We start from the raw sequence: 20,323 nt of genomic DNA on the forward strand, positions 1-20,323 counted from the left end.
CTAATGGACAGAACTTTAAAATGGATTAAAAAAAATTGTTTCAATGTATCAGTATGCTTTCTCACTCTCTCTCTCTCTTTCTGTCTTTCGGGCTCAGTTTCTTTCTCTGGTACCTTCCTTTGAATGGGGAACTCTTACTTGCATTTGGATAGATTATTATTTAGCTTGCAAAGCATATCATTTTCCCCCTCATTACAGTCTCATAGTTGCCAGACTTCATTAAGACAAATGGAATTACTCATCTGTTTTCTCCCCCTATGGCTATGGGGTCAATAAAATGCTGTTAAGCAGGAGAGGGTAAGGCGGGTGAACACTTTTAAATGTCACTAAGTATTTTCAGGAAGGAGCCGGCCTGCAGCTGTACTGATTGATGGATATGCTCTCGATCCTAATGGCCATGAATGATTTACATAATAACAGTTTGCATTAGAACCGTGGTTGTTCAAAACTTGCATTTTGCAATAGTTATATAACTAGTAGTGGACACTTCCTAAACTTATCTAAAATACACTGAAATGTGAAAATCAGAACAAAGCAAGACAAAACCGTGAGATTAACAGGTAGCCAAGGATGGCACCCAAGAAAGAAAAAGAAACAAGAGTATAGCCAACCTTTTTTTTTTTTTTAATTAGAGTATATTATACTTCCAAACTGGATACACTAGAAATTGGCAATGCAACATAAGATGCAAAGGAATATACCAGTTACTGTCAAAATGACCCTGTACAGCCTTGTAATGCAAAAAGCTTTATACAATACAAATTTTCAGTAATGTACATAAACCTTGACAGTATGATCATCTGAACATAATATGAGGAGTTAAAAAAAGGAGAGAAGAAAGTGCTGAGAGCTCTAACTGCATTACTATATGGAAAAATAAGCTAGCTTTCATTGAAGAATGCATAGTGAAAACAGAATTGAAGTTAGTTGGCAGGTGACTATCTCAAAGACATTAGTGTTCTACACGGAAAGGATATCTATGGAATACATCCTTCCCTGAGTATCAAACTGCAAACCAAATTCAGGGGTACATATTACTTCGGTGGAGTCTGAAAAATGCTGTAGATTTTTCTTTATTAATAACAATAATAATAATATAAAAAGTCAAACAAACTCCAAACACACCTTTTCTCACTCAGAAAACTTTTATAATTTACCAGAAAGATTGATGACTCTTTCCAAAGTGCTAAAAAAGTTGCCCAATTACATTAAGCATGACTAAGTCATTCAAATACAAGTTCAGTGGCAAGCATCTGAGCGGTAATTGTCTCCTTCCAACACCCTTCTTGATCTTGAAAGTTTCACCCTAGGACCTCGTATTGCACAAGTGGCATGCTGTAAAATCCGCAGTTTGAATTGTCAGGGCCACCCTTCAGGTTTTTTTGTTTTGCGGTACGCGGGCCTCTCACTGCTGCGGCCTCTCCCGTCGTGGAGCACAGGCTCCGGACGCGCAGGCCCAGCGGCCATGGCTCAAGGGCCCAGCCGCTCCGCGGCATGTGGGATCTTCCCGGACCGGGGCACGATCCCGCGTCCCCTGCATCGGCAGGCGGACTCTCAACCACTGCGCCACCAGGGAAGCCCCACCCTTCAGGTTTTTAACCTGCTGGTGCTCACGTGGGATTCGCCCTTCTGCCAGCCTCTGTGGGATCACCCTGGCCCTCTTTCCTGTCATCACTGAACTTGTAATTGTGAAAGCACATGATTAGCCAGGTGGCACATTCTCCATTATATGGGGAAAAAGACGTGACTTAAAAAAACCCCAATCCACCCATAAGCCCAGTATTCTTGGAGTGTATTGTCCGTAACTGTCTATAGTGTCTTTTACTGAGACTTTGCTATGGCGACGTTGAATGACGTTTCAAACGTGGCCAAGAACAGACGTCTCTGCTGGAAGATGACCCGGGGTGCGGGAGCTTCCTGCCCTAGCTGGCTCAGCCTCCCTGCCCCTGGAGACATCTCCTTAGTGTAAACAGGTTTGCCAGGGCTGGATGACTGGCAAGGGAAGTGTAGCACACCTGCTAGGTCTGGGGGAGGAAGGGTGGGTATAGGGGAGGACCATGGTGTGGACAGAAGGTACAGGCTTCTGGACTCCTGTAGAACGGTACCAATGTCAAGGGGAGCTTTCAGTGAAGCAAACTGACTAGAGGAAGAAAATTAGGGATGCTTTTATTTTCCCCCGGTGGAATAGATGAAAAAAAAAAAAAATCCCAACCCCAGGATAACACATGATGGAAAACAGCAACGCAGTAAGAAAGCATTCCTCCTGTACACCAGTTCTTCAATAGATAAATAATATATAAACTTTTATATTCCAAACTTCTCATTATTATACAAAGCACATTTCTTCCTGCTCTTCAGCCTGTTTCACACTGGAAATTCTGTTGTCTTCAAAAATACAAGCCATTGACATGTTTAGCCAAAGATTCTTTTCCTTTTCTTCTTTTTAAATCACCCATTACTTTTTTTTTTTTTTTTTTTTGTGGTACGCGGGCCTCCCTCTGTTGTGGCCTCTCCCGTTGCGGAGCACAGGCTCCGGACGCGCAGGCTCAGCGGCCACGGCTCACGGGCCCAGCCGCTCCGCGGCACGTGGGATCTTCCCGGACCGGGGCACGAACCCCTGTCCCCTGCATCGGCAGGCGGACGCGCAACCACTGCGCCACCGGGGAAGCCCTACACCCATTACTTTTTAAGAATGGCAAAGGGCTGTACAACCAAATCCATATCTGCTTCTTGCTGCAATAAAGTGCTGCACATAAGTTGCCATTTTAATGACCACAAAATAAGAGCTTTAAATAAGTATAAAGTTAGCTTCCTAGCAGGTTATATCTACCAGGTGTTAACAAAATGGAATACATAATTATTAATAACATGGAGGATACCGCTGTAGCCTGACGATCTGCAAACACAATGGAAACGTCTCAGGGGCATAAACTGAACGGTAGGACAAAACAGCACCTTTTCGTTGGGTCGTTACATGTCAAAGAGGTTATGACAAAAGTTTCAAACATACAGTCTACTCTTTCCATAAAAAAGGTACATTTTCTTCCTTTTATTTTACTTTTCTTTTTTGCAGATGAGAAACAAAAACTAGTGCAAGACCAAAAGCGCTGTGCAAAACTGCCATTTCTTTTTTAGTCTGAGCATTTATACCCAGAATTTATCCAAACCCCTTTTAATCTCCTTGGCTGGATTTATCAACCATAAAATTTTTCACTCATACAATTTTTCGTTTCCTGCAAACAAATGGTAACCACTGACTTAATACATCACATACATATATATATATATAATCTGCCCTTAAAAAAATGATGCACTGTGTGTGTGTGTACCATACACACTGCATACGTATGGACATACACACAAAACACACTTAAGTTTTGTGATGTTGGCTGCAGTGCTGCAAGCTATTTCTTCCAGACGGGGCTCTCAACTGCTCGCATCTTCATAACCAGAGATGCAAGCACAAGGTCTCCAGGACTCTGTCGGAAATCTCAGGCAGCACTGAGATGTCTACCATTCCTTCATCGCCTAAGCACCAGGCCCTACCACTCTGTAGCCACAAAATAGAGAGGGAAAGGTAATGAAGGAGCTCGGGGAGCGACTGTAGTGGATGAACAGCCCAGGAGGGCAAAGAACGTTCATCCCTGTGAAAGAAGCCAGTACGAAGAATGCGCAGATGTTATGGCACACGACACACGGCTGTCTCTTTCCAAATCCACAAACGCCCACACGCCCCATTCACCCAACAGAAAACAAAATGCACCGGTACAGAAGCTTACAAGTGCTGACTGCTATTAAGGACACTCTGTTTAGGGTTTAACGAGACGAATTTCCTTTCAAAGTACGAAGAAGGGCTGAGGGTGGGAGTGTGCGGCTGGGGAGGCATGCCTCTGAAGGTAGACGGATGCAGTCGGTCACCTCTCTGAAGATTGGATAAAGCAGCTTTCAGGTCAATGCAATAGGTATACACACAGAGCCAATTCTCTATCCCTCACTAAAGATATACAGTACACGTGGTCAGACCCGGGCGGGTCTGTAGGTTTTGCAGCAACGTACACCTGCTGGGGTTGTGTTTAAGTTTTGTGAGTTTTGTGTGTTTGTCTCTGTCTCTTGGTTTTTGGTACGGAGCCCGGCTGCCCTCAGACAGTCTCGGCTCTCTCTCTCAGCCCGAGATAGGCGAGGAAGGAGTGTTTGGGGGACGGGATGCTGGGCGGCGCAGTCTGAGGTCGGGGAGGGTGGAATGTGAGATCCAACTGGTTCTTGGGGTATAACATCGTCAAGGGAATGAGATGGGCGAAATCCGAGTTCCGGTACTTGTCAAAGCGCAAAGGGGAGCCATTCAAGGGCAGGGCCTTGAGTGCCAGGTTGGGCTCGGAGCCGCCGCCGTCGCCGCCGACACCGCCGTGGGCGGCCGACAGGGCCACGGTCTGCAGAGCCTGGGAGGCCGACATGACCGACAGGGGAGACAGGAGGTGGCGGGCGCTCCCCACCACGAGGAGCGGGGCCCCGGGGCCGGCGGCTTCCTTGGGGGCCGGAGCCGGGCCCTTCCTGTCCTCCTCGGGGCTGTCCGCGCTCTGGTGCTTCTTGACGTGGCGGCTGAAGACGAAGGGGTGAGTGGTCTTGAACAGGCACTCTTCGCAGCTGAAGGTCTGGCGCGGGGCGTGCTTCAGCTTCTTGTGCAGGTTGAGATTGTCCTTGCGTTTGCAGCTGTAGCTGCACTGGTCACAGTGGAAGGGCCGCTCCCCGGTGTGCACGCGCACGTGCTCGATGAGCTTGTTGGCGGTCTTGGATAGGTAGCCGCACTGGTCGCACTTGTAGTGGTTGCCGAGGCGATGCTCGCGGGTGTGCGTCTCCAGCTCCAGCTGGTTGGCCTTCACCGTCTGGCAGATCCGGCACTTGTACTCCATCTTGTAGTGGGTCTTGAGGTGGCACTCCATGGCGGCGGGGCGGTTGGTGGAATAAATGCAGAATGGGCACCTGCGGGCGGGGGGCGGGGGGGAAAGCAAGGACAGGGGAGGGTCAGCCACGCGGGCCCGGCGGCCGCCCGGCTGCTCCCCGCCTCACCAGCCTGCCCTCGGCCGCCCTCCCAGCTCCGAGGCCCGGCCTGCCCCCTGCCCAGCCCGGCCCTGCCGCCTCCTGCGGGGGCGACGAGGACCCTCTTCTGGAGCCGTCCCTCGGCCTGCTCGGGGTCTCCTGGCTGCACCCGCGGACGCCGGCCCCCAGGAAGGGGAGCAGGGCCAGTGCGGGAGGGGGCGCCCGGCTAAGCTGTTCTCCCCTCCGTCCTCCCCGCCCGGCCCCTCGGAGCCCTCCCCGGCCCCCCCCCAGTGGCCTCGGCCGAGGGCTAACCCTCACGACCTCCCCTCGAGATGGGAGCGACACAAAGAATCGACTTTTCATGCACCACACCAAGCACACGCAGAGAGGCTAAGAGTTTTGAAGAACAGCTTATAGGGGGAGAGCTACCTCCAGCAAACAGAAAGTCGTAGGGGGTCAGAATCGTGCTGATTAAAGGGTGGTTAGGACGAGAAGGCCTGGGTGTGTGTCTGTGTGTGGGAGTGTGTGTGGAGATGCAGAGAGCTGTGCTCCTAAAACCTGCCTCCTACAGCCCTGGGGTCTCCATCAGGGAAGGGAGGGGAGGACCAGCAGCCGGCTCGGCAGAGGAAGCCCACCCACCAGCCCGTTTAGGAATGGGGGATGGGGGGACGGAGGCAACTGCGATCTGGAGCTTGAAGACATTATTATTAATGCATTATTAATGATTAATGTTATTACGTCATGGAAATAATAGTCATCCAAAGGGATCATAAACTCTCAGCGGGCAGGACCATATCCCCCTTTTCTTCTGCATTCTCTGCAGCGCTCGGTAGAGTACTTAGCACATGGTGGGCGCCGATTCATTACTGGACCGGTCTCTGCAAGTAATTCAGGCAGAGTCTATCTAGAAGGGCCGGTTTCAGTCCCAGCTCTGCCACCTTATCGGGCTGGCGGTGCCCTGGGACAAAGCCTGGGTCTCTCCATCCTAGGCAGTGAGGCTACGCTACCCCCAAGCCTCCCGGCTGTCCGGAGGGGCGAGGAGGACAGGGAGGGCAGGTTTACGGACTCTGCTGAGCTTCTCTCTGTAGAAGCTGCCGGGCTCGAGTCGGTGGCTGATATGATAGCTGTAGCGTGTGTGCTCTCTTTACCAAAAGAATGCAAATGCAAAAGTGGCTGCCTCGGCTCTGGCCTGGCACCTACAGGGCAGGGCCTGGGAGTGAATCGTCCTCGGAGGGTTTGGAGAGGTTTTCAGCAGAGCCCAACGCACCCAGTGCCCGTGCGCTGCTCGTCAGCACCAAGCCCGCCGTTAGCCTCGGAACCTCAGCTCACAGAAGAGTGCACACGAGAGAAATATAAAGCCCATTCCCAGGTCAGGTGCACACACAACCCCTACGCCAAGCTGGGCCTTACCTAGAGGAGTCTGAAACTCACCACTGTCCTGAGCTACGGCAAAAGAAAAATAATAGTATAATCTTATTTGATCTGCATTATGAACAGGATATAGAGTACAAGCAGTCCCATCACAGAAAAGCAATTTAGACATCGGCAGTCTGTTTCATGTTAAGGACATTTCTGTGACCCACGGCTCAATCTTTCTTTCGCTGCTCAGGCAGAGTGCTAAGGGTTTTCCGTGCTCCCGTTATTTATCGTAAAGACACTCTCTCAGGCAAATTAATGCTCTGATACGGCAAAGGGAAAACACAACAAAACAAAACAAAGACTCACTGTACAGCCAGAAGGCTTTAGCAATTTTTTTCAAAGTATTCTTCTACTTGGTCATCCTAGAACATAAACTATTACATAGGGGACCATTAGCACTGTACGGGAAGTGTCTATACCCGCAAAAGCATCAGCGTTCACTCTGCATCCTCCCCGGTGGGTCGGAGGCTCGGGACTCCTTAGGTCCCCGAAGAAAGGGGGCCTAACTGGCAAAGCCACAACTGGCTGGGGCCGCAGGTAATGGGTGTGACTGGGCTTCTGGGCAGGGCAATGAGTGCTAATCCAACCACGGAAATACATGGCTTTTTTTTTGTTTGTTTGTTTTTAAAACATGAGTACACAAATATTTAGAAAGGGACAGTGGGAATAAACCAAATCAAATTCCCAAATAAGCTCGTGCTAGGCATTTCCCATTTACTGGTGGTCGGGAATGATAATCGCCCCTCCCCCCATCCCATTTCCCCACCCCTCCCCCTCCCACCTAATCACCCCCAAGGGTGAAACAAAATGGGATCCAACAGGAGGTGCTGCTCCTCTGGGCAAGTTCTTGAGGAGGGTCCCCCTGACCCGGCGGGAGCCCGGGGAGTCCACCCTGCACGGAGCCCCCCGACTCGACTCCCAGGCTCCTTCTGGATCCCTCCACCCCCTCACCCATTCAGGACAGTCATGCCACTTCTCTGGCAAGTTGTGAGTTTCCAAGATAAAAATGTTTAAAAACAAAAGGTGTTTTTGTTCTTATATTAAGTACAATGTCATTTTTCATTCTCTTAATAACATGATCATTTCAGCTAAACATGGATAATTATGCTTTGAAAGTGGTATGTCTTTCTGTGCCCAGTGACAGATGCTTTCTTCTCTTTACTAGACCATGAGTGCCTCATGAACAGGGGCTCTGATTTCAGAAGCACTGGGAAGATTAAACTCTGGTTGTGCTCGGACGTACATTTCCCGAGGGTGGAAATTATGTTTTATTCCTTGTTTGCCCTTTAGCACCTATTATCAAGCCAGACACTCAGTGCATTTGATAATAACGGATGGGTCTCTCTTCAGACCAGAGGGCTTGTTGCAAATATTGGTTAATGATGATGCTCATTGTCCAGGTCTCTGGGCGTCTGCGAAGAACACGTGACCGGAAATGTCAGATCTCGCGAGGGCTGCACCGGGGAGATCCCAATTCCAGCTCCTGGGAAGGCATGAGGCATAGGTGCAGGAAGACACAAGGCACGTGATCTTTGCATGAAAAACGGTGCCTCTTGCCTGTTCACACTGGCAAGGATCCGATATTTGGGGGGCGGGGGTGTGTGTGTATGGGGTAGCTGTAGTGCTTATATTTAAAAGACTTGTGGCAAATCATCTAAAAAATAGAGGATGAGGTGTAGTGTCAGTGTAATGATTTACACCTGGGGACACGAACCCCCAAGTCCCTTAAAATCAAGCCTGAGCAAAACTCAAGCAGTGTAGGATGGGTCTACCCTTGCGTGCCTGTGCCGAGCTGCTTCAGCAAGCCGTCTTGTGAAATGGATTCTCCCGCTGATATCTGCCAACCTCCTGGGGGGCAGATCTAATTCCTATCCAGCTAAAGGCAGCAGAGGTGCCTGACTAACGCCCCCATGCCAAGCCCCCCTTCTCCATGACCCCAGAACCTTCAGGGGAGGGGATGGGGTAGGGATGGGGAAAGGGTGTTTAATAAACAACACAGTAAAAGGTTCTGTACTTGCTTTCCTTACTTGAGCCCACCGGTGGGGACAGTGTGGCATTTCTTATGCTCCAGCAGCTGTTCGGGGGTCTTCATGAACTTGTGGCACACGTCACACTCAAACATCCGGGTGATGAGGTGGATCTGCAGATGGCGCTCAAACATGTTCTTCGTCTTGCAGACAAAGTTGCAAAAAACGCATTCGAACCCTGAAAGGACCGAGGCTGGGTGTACGGGTGCATGGGGCAGAGGAACAGGAGGGCAGGAGTGGGACAGAGACCCCCCCCACCCTCCAGCTGTCCCCTTCCAGGCACTGTTCCCTGCCCTCCAGCTGTCCCCTTCCAGGCACTGTTCCCTGCATCTCCGGGCTAAAAGGAGTTAAACATACAGCTTCAGAATCAATGTCACACTCCCCATCTTTCCACCCCATATACGGATGCAAATCAAGTCAAAAAGCACATGTAAATTTTAGATGATATGTACTATACTGTTCCCAGGCCTAATATCTGTTTTCCAACATCACTTCTGTCAAGGGCTTATTCTCAAGACTGGGTCATCCCCCGCAGAGTGGGTAGGGTTGAGTAGACCAGCTCATCTCCTCCCTTACCTTTCTCTGGCTTTTCCTCACTATTCAGTGAGGGCTGGCTCCCAGGCACGACAGAGATGACCAGCAGGTTGTTTCCGCTCTTGTTTTTCTGGGAGCTGTCTGAGTCGTCTTTGCTGTTGGCTGAATCACTCAGAGCTGAGAGGGAGGACGAAGAGGGGCTGTTTGATTCACTGGGGGTCTTTCTGTCTTCCCCTGAACAATGAAACAAACAAACAAACGCAGGTCTGTTATTTAGGAGATGAAAACCCTAGAATAATAGCAATTACGGGTTGGGGATTTGGGGCCTCATGTCTACATCATCATTCAGGGAGCACAAGCTGAGGTTTCCAGCTATCCCAGTGCTGGATCCCAGGTCCCAGTCACCTATGGTGATGACACTTGTGGTTCTCGGGCCAAGAGTAGATATTCAATTGGCAAGTGTTTACTGGCATCTTATAAGAATTAAAATAAAATGACAACAATAGCTAAGATGAATGTGTTACCAAGTTCTAGAAACTTTAGATGCGTTAAATGGGTTATCATGCTTTAAATGCGCTATCTCATTTTATTCTCTCAAAAATCCAATGACGCATGACTATTATCACCCCTATTTTACAGACTAGGGAAGGGAGGCACAGCCAGGTTAACATGGCCTTGGTCACGTGGCTAGGAAGTGGTGGAGCAGAGATTTCACTTGATCAGGCTCTAATGTCCATACTCTTCATCAGGGCACTGGACTCTCCCTCAAAACCAGGAGTAAACAAGTCAAGAGGCCATTGAAATCTAGCGTCAGGAGACTTTTGCTACCATTCAAGATGGAGTGTCAGGGATGGGATTTACCATTGCTATTTATCAAAAAACAGACAAAATTTATCAAACAATCATTTTCACAACATTGGACATGAGGCAATAAAGAGGAGTGACCCCCTGAGAGAGAGGAAAGAAAACAGGCAGGCTCTAGGTTTGCCCTGCTTCCTGCCTTAAGAGACTTTACTTTCCAGGCTGCAGTGCAGGGTTGGGGAATGGCCTGGCAGACTCACTGAGTTGAGGAGATAGAGCTGAGGGTCTGAGGAGATTAACATGGCTGGACTTTGCAGGACAGAACACCAGAGAGGAAAGAGCAGCACAGGGGAGGAACCCGGAGACCTGCAGAGGGTCCCTCAAGGACATTCAGCAGGATAGGGGTCAGAGCATGTGTGTGAGGAAACTACCCAAAGTTAGAGGGGAAAAAGCCATCTGAAAGGCTTAGAGAACAGTGTCTGTTTCCACTGGCCAAATTAGAAAAACTTATAATTCCCAAGGCACTGAGTAGAAAGCTGAGGAAGATCTTTGAATAGTGGTAATGATTAGCCCTCGATGGAGCACTGCTCCAGACCTGCCTAACAAATCATAAAAGCAAGACCCCAAAAAGATCAAAGTTGCCAAGTAATTAACTGAATTCTAAGACAAAGGTCAAGAATATTTATAGGAATATAAAATATATAGCACCCAACAAGGTAACAATCACAATGTCTGACATCCAAACAAAGATTATCAGCATGCCAAGAAACAAGAAAACACAACCCAAAATGAAAAGAATAATCACCCAATCAAAACTGACCCAGAACTGACAAAGCTGTTAGAATTTACAGACAAAGACACAAGAGCAGTTACTGTAACTGTATTCCACATGTTTGCAAAGTTAAGCGGAGACATGAAAGATATAAAAAGATCCAATCCAAATTTCTAGAGATGAAAATTACAATGTCTGAGATGAAAAATGCACTGGATGGGATTACCAGCAATTTAGACATGGCAGAAGAAAAGATTAGTGAACCTGAAGATATAGCAATAGAAATGATCTGAAATGAAACACAGAGGAAAAAGAATCACAAAAATGAAAAGGGCATCAGTGAGCTATGGGACGCCTGCAGGTAGCTTGATATAAGTTCAACTAAAGTCCCTAATGGGGTAGGGAGGGCAGAAAAAATATGTGAAAAGGCCAAAATTTTCCCAAATTTGAGGAAAACCACAAACCCACAGATCCAAGAGACACAATGAACCCCAAAGATAAAGAACTCTATACCAAGGGACATCATAATCAAAATGCTCAAAATGAGTGATAAAGAAAAACATCCTAAAAGCAGCCAGAGGAGGAAAGCCACATTACGTGCAGAGGAACAAAAATAAGCATGACAGCAGACTTCTCACTGGGAGCAATGCAAGTGAGAAGTAGTGGAGTGACGTCTTTATAAAGTACTGAAAGAAACAACTGTCAACCTGAAACTTTATACGCAGTGAAAATACATTTCAAAACTGAAGGCAAAAACAAGTCAAAAGAATTCATCACCAGCAGACCCAAATTACAAGAAATGTTAAAAAAAATTCTTCAGGCAGAAGGAAAATGACACCAAATACTAAAAAATGAATCACAAAGGAATGAAGAACACGGGAAATGATAACTGCATGGGTAGATAGATGAATTTTTCTTTCTATTTAAAATCTCTTTAAAATATAACAAAAGTAATTTTGTTTAAAAAATAATACAGTATTATAAGGTTTATAATAGGTAAATGTATGACAACAATAACATAAAGGCTGGGAGAGAAGAAGTTAGTGTGAGGTTCTTATACTACACATATGAAGAGGTATAGTATCACTTGAAGGTAAACTGTAATAAATAAAAACGGACATTATAAACCCCAAATAACTGGAGAGCTACCCATTGTAAATGTTCAAGAGACTCAATATTGTTAAGACATCAATTCTCCCCAAGCCAATTTAATGCAACTCCATAGTTTTAGGCTAGGGTTGAAAATATAGGGAGACTGTGCTTCCATTCCCTTCAAATCAGCCAATTAAGTAATCTAGTGATTGTAAACTCTAGAAACAAAGTTCCTTTATTAGGAGATTAAAAATATAAATCATATTTTATACATAGGCATAAAAAATCCAGAAGTAAACAAAGCTGTAACGGTGGCTACATCTAGCATATGAAATGATCAGCCTTATGCCTGTTTTCTTTTATTTGGGTTTTCAACATTTTCTGGAGTGACCATAAATTACTTGTCTAATTAAAAAAAGTTTGTAGGGCTTCCCTGGTGCCGCAGTGGTTGAGAGTCCGCCTGCCGATGCAGGGGACGTGGGTTCGTGCCCCGGTCTGGGAGGATCCCACGTGCCGCGGAGAGGCTGGGCCCGTGAGCCATGGCCGCTGAGCCTGCGCGTCCGGAGCCTGCGCTCCGCGACGGGAGAGGCCACAACAGTGAGAGGCCCGTGTAATGCAAAAAAAAAAAAAAAAAAAGTTTGTAAAAAGAGGAAGGGAAAATATTTACTGGCTTACAATGTTTTCAAGTCCTGTTCTTGTCAGAGCTGCACTTATGCCCAGAGCACCCAACCCTTACTTCAGCTGACAATTTTAATTTTCCTTTTTATTTTACTTTTTGGGCACGCCCCACGGCATGGCATGCAGGATCCTAGCTCCCCAACCAGGGATTGAACCCGTGCCCCCTGCATTGAAGCTTGGAGTCCCAACCACTGGACCACCAGCGAAGTCCCAAGTTGACAATTTTTAAAATCTTGTTCCTTAGCAGAAGTGAACTTGGTTCCTGGACAGACAGTAGGTGACCTCACTTACTGACCCACGAGAAGGGATGGAACATGCCTTTAGAATACATTCCTCCTTTGGTACAAGGAAAGCCAGCACCATGATTGCCAGTCTCTTATCTAAATATTGAACCAGTTCAGTCACATTTTGTAGACAAATAGAATATTTTCAGTGGGGGCCCTGAGTCCCTGACATTGCTTCACCAAATCCATCCTCTAAGACTAGTCTTATTAACAGAATATTATGAGTGATTATTTTAAACGAGGTTTTAGAATTAAAACAGATAATTTTAATTACCATCTTTAAGAATAGCTTCAAGTACCCTCAGGCTTACGGCACTGGGGAGAGCTCTCTAAATTAATAAACGTATAAATATAGAGGTGCCACGGCAAACGCTCTGGGCTACAGACTGGGGAGACAGCCCAGTCCACGCTCTTTGTAATCCCTCATCTACACGGCTTCCTCTCCCCTCAGTTCACATCTCCCCTCGCTGTTATCTGTAGGGAGTGAGCCAGGGCGCCCTTGTCAACCCAATCCAAGGCTCACTGCAATCCAAGCCATCACTGATCTTCGGCATCGCAAAGAGTTTTGGTGAAGGACACCTGTGCACAGGGAATGCAACCTCAAACACTGGGACAGCCAACTGAAGAGAACGTCAAAAACCTAAATATTTCATAATTTAAAATGACACAAATTGAGAGATTGAGACCAGAAAAAAGTACCCACCCTCTTGCTGCCTCAATACAAACAACATTACATTTTTGGTGTTCTTTTTTTTATTTTTGAAAAAGTAAGCATCTTTAGTTTAAAACTGTTGTTAACTGCATAGTGGTTAAGAATAAGCATTTAAGACAAATATCACATGATATCACTTATATGTGGAATCTAAGAAAAAGGGTACAAACGAACTTATTTACAAAACAGAAGTAGAGTCACAGATGTAGAAAACAAACCTATGGTTACCAGGGGATAAGTTGGGGGAGGGATAAATTGGGAGACTGGGACTGACATATACACACTACTATATATAAAATACATAGATAACTAATAAGGACCTACTGTACAGCACAGGGAACTCTACTCAATACTCTGTAATGACCTATATGGGAAAAGAATCTAAAGAAAGAGTGGATATATCAGCAAACTGATTCACTTTGCTGTACACCTGAAACTAACACAACATTGTAAATCAACTATACGCCGATAAAAAAATAAATAAAAAAGTAAAGAATAAGGACTTAAGATCCAGAATACCTGAGTTTGACTGCTATCTGTTCCACTCAGTAGCTGTATGACCTGGGACAAGGTATGTACTTTGTGCCTCAATTACCTCATCTAAAAAATGGGAATAATATCAGCACCTGCCTCATATGTTTGTGGTAAGGCTCAAATGGGTTTTTATATGCAAAGCACTAAGAACAATGCCTGGCTCATGGTAAGCATTATTGAAGAATATATTATCATATTATAAAATATAACATATAATATTTATAATATATAATAATAATGATAACTAACACTTTGTATTTTCCCATGCTGTTTTATATACCTGGCACACAGTTGGTGCTCAAAAAATTTATCAAAATAATTATGAATTAATAGTTTTAAATGATATTATTATATCCATGGGGTAAACTTGTCCTACTCTACTTAAATATTTCCTTAAAACTGCATTTTAAGTTAAAATTAATATTCCACTGGCTGGTATTTTTTTTTTCCCCCTACAGATAAATTCCCAGAAGCAGGATTACTGGGTCACAGCGCATTACATTTTCAAGGCTCTTGGTATATACTAATTAGTTTTCAAAAGTTCTACCACGTTGCAAGGCCATGGCCACAGAAGGATCAGCAGCTTCTGGCAACAGTGGGTCACATTATAAGACGTGCTCCTAACTTAATAGGTGAAAGATAAGCCCCTTTTGAGTTTTAGTTTGACGGCTAGCGAGGTTGAACATTTTTCCTGATGTTAAGTCATTAGCTTTTATTTCTTTAATTGTGAATTGACTGTTCATGTCCTTTGTGAATCCTTTAATTGGAGACCTGAAGTGTTTCTTACCAGTTTATATGAATTTTCCATGTTGTAAATAGATTAGCATTTTGTCATTTTTACAAACACATTTTTTCAGACTGTGGGTTTTTCTTTTCCTTCTCTTTTGCTTTGCTTTTGCAAACAGGAGAAATTTTCCTGTGTCAAATCTCTTGATTCTTCTCCTTCGTGACTTCTTCTGTCACTTAAGCTTTTACAAATCCTTCTCACTCTGGAAGTTTGAAAAATATTCTATTTTCTTCAAGCCTTTCTAGGGGTGATTTGTTAACAGGGATTGGGTACGTCATGTGGCACATATTTTGGAGTCAATGTGACACGACATACAGATGGTTGTATTTTCCAAATAGCCATTCAAATTCCTCAATGCCATTATTGCAACATTTAAAGACTGCAGCAAAATTTGCATTTAGGAAGCACCAGAGGGAATATTTTATCTTGCTGATGTTCTCTGCAGGGAGAAGGAGCCGTGGAGGAAGAAGGTAAGGGAGAGTCACTGAAGAAACACTGAACAGAGGATAGTTCTTCAGATACCCGCTCAGCACTTCATTCACAGGGTGCCTTGGGTAAGAGTAGCCAGTAAGGAAGTATGAAGAAGGGTGTGGATTCTAAGAGAGACTGAGTAAAAATCTGCTATTCATTAAAGCTCATTCTGTAGATCACAACTTTACTAGGTAAAAAGAAAGCACTTCAGATCTCCTAGGGTACTGAAATAAAAGGTGCCCATTCCTACGACAGGTAAATCAAATGAGGGAACAAGGCTCACAGAATTAGAGAATCTCAGGCCTGTCTGGCATCTCCTACTCATTAAAAAAACTCAGGGAACAGACGGAGGCCCAGAGAAGTTAAATGAGTTCTTACATTCCCAGAGCTATTTACAGTAACATGGGGTCTAGAGCCAGGATCTAGAATTCAACGTGTGCTCTCCTCCATCCCAAGTAAGTTCTTCCACATAGAGTACAGGCAAACCTCGGAGACATTGATGGTTCGGCTCCAGACCACACCAATAGAGCAAATATTGAAATAATACAAGTCACATAATTTTTTTGGTGTCCCAGTGCATATAAAAGTTATGTTTACAGTATACTGTCGTGTATTAAGTGTGCAACAGAACTATGTCTAAAAAAACAATGTACATAACCTTAATTTAAAAAGACTTTATTGCTAAAAAATACTAACCATCATTTGAGCCTTCAGCAAGTCTTGATCTCTTTGCAATAGTAACACCAAAGATCACTGATCAGAGACCACCATAACAAATACAGTAATAATGAAAAAGGTGGAAATATCGCAAGAATTGCCAAAATGGGACACAGAGACATGAAGTGTGCAAATGCCGTTGGAAAAATGGCACCATTAGACTTGCTCGATGCAGTTTCCAGGAACCTTCAATTTGTTAAAAAAAGCCCCCCAAAACCTGCAAAGCTAAATAAGGCAAAGTGCAGTAAAACGAGGTATGCCTGTATATACATAAGTTAGTAGACTCTAAGGTCAGGCAAGGGCCACGTTTCAGTAGTTTTCTTACTTGGCGTGCACATGTGTGTGTAGATGTGCTGGCACACTTATATTCATTCACTGGATGAAGGCTTACTCCCCACCTACACTGTGCAGCCACTGCTCCAGGTGCTGGAGACACAGCAGTGCCTTACATAAGCTCCTTATTCTCAGGAATATATATTGTTATCTATATTATATAGCATACATACTGCTTTATATCATAACTCTGCAATTACACAGCTTACTGATTACAGATGTAGACTGACATATTTTGGGTTAAATTCAAACACCTCAAAGCAGCAGCTAAATACGAGAAACCCAAACTGTGGGGCCATAAGCTTATAACTGGGGGTCAGCAAACTATAACCCTTGGGCCAAATCTAGCCTTGAGTTTTTGTAAAGCAAGTTTTAGTGGAACACTGCCACGCCCACTTATTTGCATATTGCACACGACTGCCACGCCCACTCATTTGCATATCACCTACGGCTACTTTCCATCCAATGGCAGAGTTGAATAGCAGTGACAGAATCTGTATGGCCTGAAAGCCTAAGACAGTTACAATCTGGCCCTTACAAAAACCTTGCTAGCACCCCTGGCTTATAAAATAGGATAGAACCTTATTCTACTGTGTTACAAAAGAAACTTCTTTAATGCATTTCACTGTGGGCTCTCTGTGCTAACAAGCAAGAATGTTCTTCCCAGCTAGAACAGGGGTCCCACCATCTCAGAGGGAACAAGATCTTCACCGTGTTCCCTGTGGCAATTAGGAGGTCAGTGACTGTGCGTCGGTTGCTTGTGAATGTGAAGTTTCCAGTGATGACAATTAAGTGGTTCTAAGTCCAACATCTTTCCAGCCATTATGGTTTCTATAGTTTCCTTGAGGTGGGGTGGAGAGAGCTGTGGATAGGGGAGGGAGGAGAAAAGTTCTCAACTGGGTTTAGGCATACTTTGGGGTGGAGAGGGTGAGAAGAAAGTGTAACAGACAAGAGAAAAAAAAATCTGAAAGCCAGTGGAAATGGAAGAGAGGCTGGCCTTTCCCTCCACTGGCCACTCCAGAAATGCTGAATTTCATTTGTCTCAATGTGGGTTTCCCAGCTCACCAGCTGCCCACAGTGCTAATATGGTTATGGTGAGACAACTGACTGTAAAAACGGCACCTCCTCACTTAGCATAACGGTTCTCTGCAGACCTCCGAGTCATAGCTGCTCCACTTACTGACAAAAGCAAGCTTTCATGGCTGCTGGCACCACGGAGCCAAAGCGGCCAGTAAAGCACAGAGAGATACTTCTCGGCCGAGCACATTGTCAGCACAACTGTCAGGGAAATTCCCCTTTCCGAATCCTTCAAGGGTCGAGGATGCAAGGGGCTGATACACCGCCCAGGGCTGGCAGTCAGCAACGTGAGCTCATGACTTGTAAGCAAAATGCAGGGGGAGCTCCTCTTCGTTGTCACTTAATGACGCCACGCTGGTGTCATTTGTAACCATTACTTGGGAGAGGACGATTGCGTGGTGAAGTCCAAATGTTAACATCATGAAATGGATGAAGTTAACCAGTATGGCCAGAGCTTTATAGGAAAGGAAAGTGCTGGCAAAGTCTTGGCTGCAGGCTAGAGAGCCACTGAGTTGATTCAGGGGAAGCTGGCTTTCTTTGTCCCTGAACAGAGCTGCCATGCATCATTCTGGAGGGGGTCAGGGCTGCAGTTTCAGGGAAGAGGGCCAGAGCCTGCAGAACTAGGTGCACGGGGCTCTGGCCCCGCACAACAGAAAGGGGCAGCCCTCTGCCCGGGGTTGCCTGGGGCTGTCAGAACAGCAGGGTCACAGAGCGTGGGCTCTAGCATGAAAGTGTTCTGGTCTGAGCATCTGGAGTCACTTCCTGGTTGTAGACCTTGGAGAGAATACCTGACCTCTGTTAAGCCTCAGCTTCTCACCTATATGGTATGCTCACGATGGTACTGACCCCAGAGGGCTGTTCTAAGACTTAAATGAGATCTGGGGCACAAAGGTGCAAGCCTGGGGCGTCATAAAAGCTCCATGACTGTTACCTACAATGATGATGACCAGGAGGAGGAACAAGCAAACAGCCCTCGCCGCTCCGCCGCACCTGAGCCGGTGAATCTGTCAGATTGGCGAGGCATAAGCCAGGCCAGGCACTGGCCTTGTGGATACAGAGGGATGTGGCTCTGCTACCCTGAGAAAGTCCCTCCTTCGGGAAGGAGGTGTCAGTGTCGCATGGCGATGAGGATGCCCATGCCAGGTGGGCCGGCGGGGGATGGAGGAGAGACGGGTGAGAAGGGCAGACAGGGAGGGTCACCTGTGTGCTTGGTGCCGATGTGCGCCTTTATCTCCGTCTCCTCCATGGTGACGAAGTCGCAGGCCGTACAGCAGATGGAAAACATCCACTGCTCCTTGTCCACGTGGAGTGACATGTGGCTGACAAACTGGACGTTGAGCTCCGTCTCAAATCCGCACACGTGACAGCTGTACGGGACGAGAGAAGAGTGAGCTTCTAAATGGAGGCTACCCAGCTGCACGCGGTACACTCCGAAATCTGGACCTTGACACGTGTTTTCCTCCCACCAAAAGGCTTTGCACTAGAACATTCTTCCACTTTCTGGGACACCTCTGAAGTGGTCGCTGTGCCAGACAGACTAAGTGCCAGCATAATGTAACAATCCCATTCATGCTATAACTATGCTTAATAATCATAAAGTTAATTAAAAACTACAGATTCCAGATGCTGTACATTAACCTAACTGATTCCTTCGGGCAAAGAGATACGGGGCAGCCTTGCCAAGATATCAGAAGAGCTGGTGCGCTGATAAACTCGGGCAGGATTCGACAGCAAGTCTGAAAACTTGGGATTTTATAGCAAACAAACCAAATATTGATTCACGGTTGAATATGGAAGAGAAACATACCATTCCAGGTACTAAAGGAGAGCACAGCCAGGGGAAAGTATGCAATACTTCCAGGGCCATTCCCTCAGGGTTCTCAGATTCATTTCTCCTTAGGATAATTCTCAGGAAGCAGCGAGGTGAGCAGGGACAAAGGTGGGAGCTTCCCAGCTGCCCAGACCTCACAGCTCATCACCCCTGAGCCCTGCCACTCTCTGGACTCTGCTCCACAAAGCCACCTCTCAGACCTCCACCCTTTTAATTAACTCTCCCAGGGCCACCCAAGCCAGGAAGGAGTCAGTGCAACGCAGGGTTCAATCCAAGCAAAGCCAATATTAAAAGGAAGCTCAGCCCTGTGACTGAGAAAAGACACTTTGTCATGTGTGCCCTAGTAGATGGGCAGGGAGTGTTCAAGAAAGTCTGGGCAGCCTGGACCAGCAGGTTCCACTGGCGGCTCACCTGTAATAATAAGGGTGCTTCTTTCCATCACTGCCTTCAGAGGTGACGGCGCTGACGATGTCCTCGGTGTCCGTACTCACCAGCTTCACCGAATGGACGGTCAGGTGCTGGTTCAGGTTTGCACGGCACTTAGCAGCATAGGGGCACAAGTGGCATTTGTATTTTCTTTCCTCTGGGGGAGAAGGGACAGGAAAAAAACCCAAACCACTCTGAGAAATGCAATCCCAACACCTTGCAAAAGACCACTTCTTGGGAGAGGACGATTGCGTGGTGAAGTCCAAATGTTAACATCATGAAATGGATGAAGTTAACCAGTATGGCCAGAGCTTTATAGGAAAGGAAAGTGCTGGCAAAGTCTTGGCTGCAGGCTAGAGAGCCACTGAGTTGATTCAGGGGAAGCTGGCTTTCTTTGTCCCTGAACAGAGCTGCCATGCATCATTCTGGAGGGGGTCAGGGCTGCAGTTTCAGGGAAGAGGGCCAGAGCCTGCAGAACTAGGTGCACGGGGCTCTGGCCCCGCACAACAGAAAGGGGCAGCCCTCTGCCCGGGGTTGCCTGGGGCTGTCAGAACAGCAGGGTCACAGAGCGTGGGCTCTAGCATGAAAGTGTTCTGGTCTGAGCATCTGGAGTCACTTCCTGGTTGTAGACCTTGGAGAGAATACCTGACCTCTGTTAAGCCTCAGCTTCTCACCTATATGGTATGCTCACGATGGTACTGACCCCAGAGGGCTGTTCTAAGACTTAAATGAGATCTGGGGCACAAAGGTGCAAGCCTGGGGCGTCATAAAAGCTCCATGACTGTTACCTACAA

The 20,323-nt window shown here is 46.4% G+C and overlaps 1 protein-coding gene across 1 annotated transcript in view; it reads right to left on the reverse strand.

Moving 5' to 3' along the window:
- Positions 1 to 611: 611 nt before the first annotated feature.
- The window catches only part of ZNF827 (zinc finger protein 827), a 146,358-nt gene continuing 126,646 nt past the window's right edge, over positions 612 to 20,323 (reverse strand). Inside the window, 3 exon segments of the mRNA XM_007127411.4 lie at positions 612 to 4,977; positions 8,481 to 8,658; positions 9,057 to 9,248. Of these exon segments, the coding sequence (XP_007127473.3) occupies positions 4,140 to 4,977; positions 8,481 to 8,658; positions 9,057 to 9,248 (1,208 nt within the window). The 3' untranslated portion in view covers positions 612 to 4,139.

This window comes from Physeter macrocephalus, chromosome 7 (assembly GCF_002837175.3).
Source record: "Physeter macrocephalus isolate SW-GA chromosome 7, ASM283717v5, whole genome shotgun sequence".
Lineage (NCBI taxonomy): Eukaryota > Metazoa > Chordata > Mammalia > Artiodactyla > Physeteridae > Physeter > Physeter macrocephalus.